Here is a 3,456-nt window from a genome sequence, read left to right as displayed (position 1 = left end):
AGCTACCTCATAGGGTTATTGAAGATTAAGTAAAGCAATACATATATGGTGCTTAGCAACTAGTAAGTGTTCTCTCCCTTCAATATAGAGCCAAACTGTGCTTTGGTGTCTGATCTTGAGAGACTGATGTAACCCTATTAGGGGCCTCAGTTTGCTCACATCTGTGAAATGGGTCTAAACATAGCACTGCCCCCATAGGGTTGTGTGGTGCAAATTAAAGGAGATGGCACGTCAGCTGGTACCTGATGATGTCAATCTGTTGTTCCTTCACCTCTTTAGTCCCTGCCTCTGATTACTCCCATCCCCAGCCTGCTTACAAGTTAGGAAGGAGCCAGTGGTGAGGCTGGAGAATTTAATTCCTAAGGGATGACCTCCAAGATTGAGACGCCATCCCAGATAGGGGCCCAGGCAGAGCTTTGCTGATTGTCACAGTTATGAGGTGCCAGGATTGAGTTTGGGGGGACCCTAGTTGGCCACCCCTGACCAGGACAAAGTGGTAGGTGCAGATACAGCTGGAGTAGCAGCAGGAGGGAGGCAGGTGGGTTTGCGAAAGATTGAGGCAGAGTGGGGACCCATATGGACCCATCTGCCCAGCCTGCCTTCAAGGCCCTAGGCCCCCTTCTTGCATCCCCTGACAGCCCTGGGGGCTGGGAGATAGGCTGTCAGTGGCCACAGCCTCCTGATTAGGTCTCCAGCAGGTGCCACCACCAGGGTCTACAGTCTCCAGGCGCAAGGCAGGCAGCAGACCCAGGCTTCGAGGCACAGCTGGTGGGAAGGCCCAGGGCCCAGGCAGCCCAGGGGGCCCCTCCTCACTACTGCCCCGGCTGCTGTCAGGAGCCACCCGGGGTAAGTGCCGGCTCTGGGGTGAGGGGCTACGACTGGCACCGCGGCGTTCACGAGATGAGGGCCGTAGGGCAAGACTGGGGAATCGGGCCAGGCCCGGGCTGCGGCTACGGTGTCGCTTGGACTTTCCAGGACTGGGGCTGCGGGACTTGGGTGCAAGCAGCTCCAGAGTGCTGTCATCCTCACCCTCTGAGCTGGTGCTCGAGCTGTCTGTGCTGCTGCTGGCCAACTCCGAGGTAGGCAGTGAGATCTGGGGGGAATGCTGGTCACTGGAGCACCCCACTTCCCAAACCCAGCCACTGAGGCCTCTTGGAACCAAGCAGAATGCAGAGGCTGTGGCTTTTGAACAAAGCTTTTCGAAGCATCCCCTGCAGACCCTGAAGTCTGGCCTACTTACCTGGAAGGGTTCAGTGACACCAATAAGAATGCTGTGGTTGTGGCTGTAATAGCCCAGGATAAAGTCTCCATGGCCCTTGGGCAGTGATTCTTCACTGAAGGTTACCTGGTGGGCCGGGCCAATGTTGGAGTCAGGGAGGCTACGTCAGGGCCCCCATGTCAAGCTCTGAGATCCTAGGGGCAATAGGGACTTCTTCTGACTCTCTCCCTCCTTTTAAATACCTGGTAGATACTCCCATCTACATCTTCGTGTTTGGCCCAGACGTAAGCCACGTAGTCCTTGCAGTGGCGGAATCCTACCTGGAGTGAGAGGAATCATCATTGTGACCCCCTAATGCCTTATCCCAGCAGCCTCTGGATGAGGCATCAAAATCTGGACAAGCCAGTGACTCCACCATAGTGTCCAGCTGTTCCTCCAGTCCCCTTTCCTTCCCAAGTCACCAATCACTCCTAGCCCTCTTACCCGGTACAGGCCAATCCAGTCCCAGGAACTGCGGGCAAACACTGTTTCCATGCGGTATCTTGCCACAGCCTGTTCGGGCCGTACCCACTCATCTGCCACCTGCAGCCGCACCAGTGGCATGTCGTCCCTAAAAGCAAACTGCCCAGGCAAGGCAGGGGGATAGCTTCATGAGAGGTCCTCTAGTATCTCTCACACACCTAGCCCTCCTGGCCCTGAGTCAGCGCAAATGGACAGATACAAGGGGCCTTTGAGGCCACTTCCCTGACAGACAAACTGAGACAGAACAAGTCTAGGATAAATGCCAACTTCCTGCCTCCCAGCTCAGGGCTCCTTCTGCTCATAACGAGAGTGAGTGAGAAAGAGCTTTGATACTAGCAAATCCTGGATTTGGCCCTGACTTTGCCATTACCAAGTTATTCAACCCTGGATGAATTCTCCAGGGCCTTTGTTTGTAAACACAGAGGCTCTTATTTAACTGGGTTGTTGTACAGGTTTAGTGCCTGATAAATGATTTACCTATATGCTAGCAAGGGAGATCATTCAAGTCCTATGACACACTGGATATTTTCAAGTTAACTGAATACCCCTGAGCAGCTGGAGACCTCAGTTCATTTCTAGGTTCTGCCACTAACTTGCTGTATGGACCTTAGGCAAGGCTCTAGCCTTCCCAAGACTTAGTTTCCCTACCTCAGTCTAAGTATAATGAAAGAGGCCACTAAATATTACCTTGTCATTAGTTCATGAAGACGAATTATAACCATGAGTAAGTATCCTTCCACCAAGGTCATCCCAGACCAACCATGGGGTCACTGAAATGGGTGGACCTGCCGAGATGGTGGGTGGCCAGAGTATTGGTTCCACCTTTGTCCCTCACAGTGGACGGGGAAGGGCTCAAGTGGTGCCAGTTTCAGACCTTTGTCTGCTTCCCTGTTTATCTGGTTTCAGGTTTCCCTCCCTTGGACTCTGAGCCAAGCTGTTCCAGAAGAAACTGGCACAGTCTTTTCCTGTTCCTATGTTCCTAACAGCAGGACCTGGCAGGGGCAGTCCTTGGGAAGGCCCTTCAAGGCCTTGCAGGGTCAAAAGCCCTGCTGAGACCTACTCTGAATGTGTTGCTCTGGGTAACAGACTTAAGTTCTTTGAGCCTCAGTTTCCTTCATCAGTGAAATGAGGAGGAGAATTTGGACATCTCTGGGCCTGCTGAGGCATTCAAAGGGATGACTTAAGTAAAGGAGCCTACACAGGGCCTGGTAATGAAGTAGGTACTCAACAGGTAATGTTTGTGGATGGACAGAGTCTTGGACAAACAGAGAAGGACAGCTTTGGGTACCAAGAGGTATGGTTATAAAAGTGAAGATTTGATTGAAGGTAAAACCTCATGCCCAAGCCCTGAGCCAGAGGTCATGGGAGACCAGGCATGGACAGATTTCCATTCCCAGATGAAGCCATTGGCTAATGTCCCACTAACTGCCCATGTGACAAAGTTACCAGGAAAAAACATTCTCTGGCTTACATGGCTCCCTGTGAACAGATCAAGACTCAGAGAGGCCTGGTGTGATGATTCATTCCTATAATCCTAGCACTCTGGGAGACCGAGGCAGGAGGATCTCTTGAGGTCAGGAGTTTGATCAAGAGCAAGATCCCATCTCTATCAAAAATAGAAAAATTGGCTCGGCGCCTATAGCTCAACCAGCTAAGGCGCCAGCCACGTACACTGAAGGTGGTGGGTTCGAATCCCCAGCCCGGACCCGCCAAAC

The 3,456-nt window shown here is 52.4% G+C and overlaps 1 protein-coding gene across 2 annotated transcripts in view; it reads right to left on the bottom strand.

Annotated features, from left to right (window-relative positions):
- Positions 1-338: 338 nt before the first annotated feature.
- Positions 339-3,456, bottom strand: part of INPP5J (inositol polyphosphate-5-phosphatase J) — a 10,828-nt gene continuing 7,710 nt past the window's right edge. For both annotated transcript variants that reach the window (XM_003803336.2, XM_012813729.1), the window contains exons 10-13: positions 1,703-1,840; positions 1,462-1,539; positions 1,241-1,345; positions 339-1,093 (exon numbers count right to left, since the gene is read on the bottom strand). In XM_003803336.2, coding sequence (XP_003803384.1) covers positions 602-1,093; positions 1,241-1,345; positions 1,462-1,539; positions 1,703-1,840 — 813 coding nt within the window. In that variant the 3' untranslated portion in view covers positions 339-601. The remainder of the gene's footprint in view (positions 1,094-1,240; positions 1,346-1,461; positions 1,540-1,702; positions 1,841-3,456) is intronic.

Source organism: Otolemur garnettii, unplaced genomic scaffold (genome assembly GCF_000181295.1).
Source record: "Otolemur garnettii isolate 467f Iridium unplaced genomic scaffold, OtoGar3 scaffold00294, whole genome shotgun sequence".
NCBI classification, from domain to species: Eukaryota; Metazoa; Chordata; class Mammalia; order Primates; family Galagidae; genus Otolemur; species Otolemur garnettii.
The sequence above is the reverse complement of the archived record's forward strand: the minus strand, read 5'-3'. Positions and strand labels throughout refer to the sequence as shown.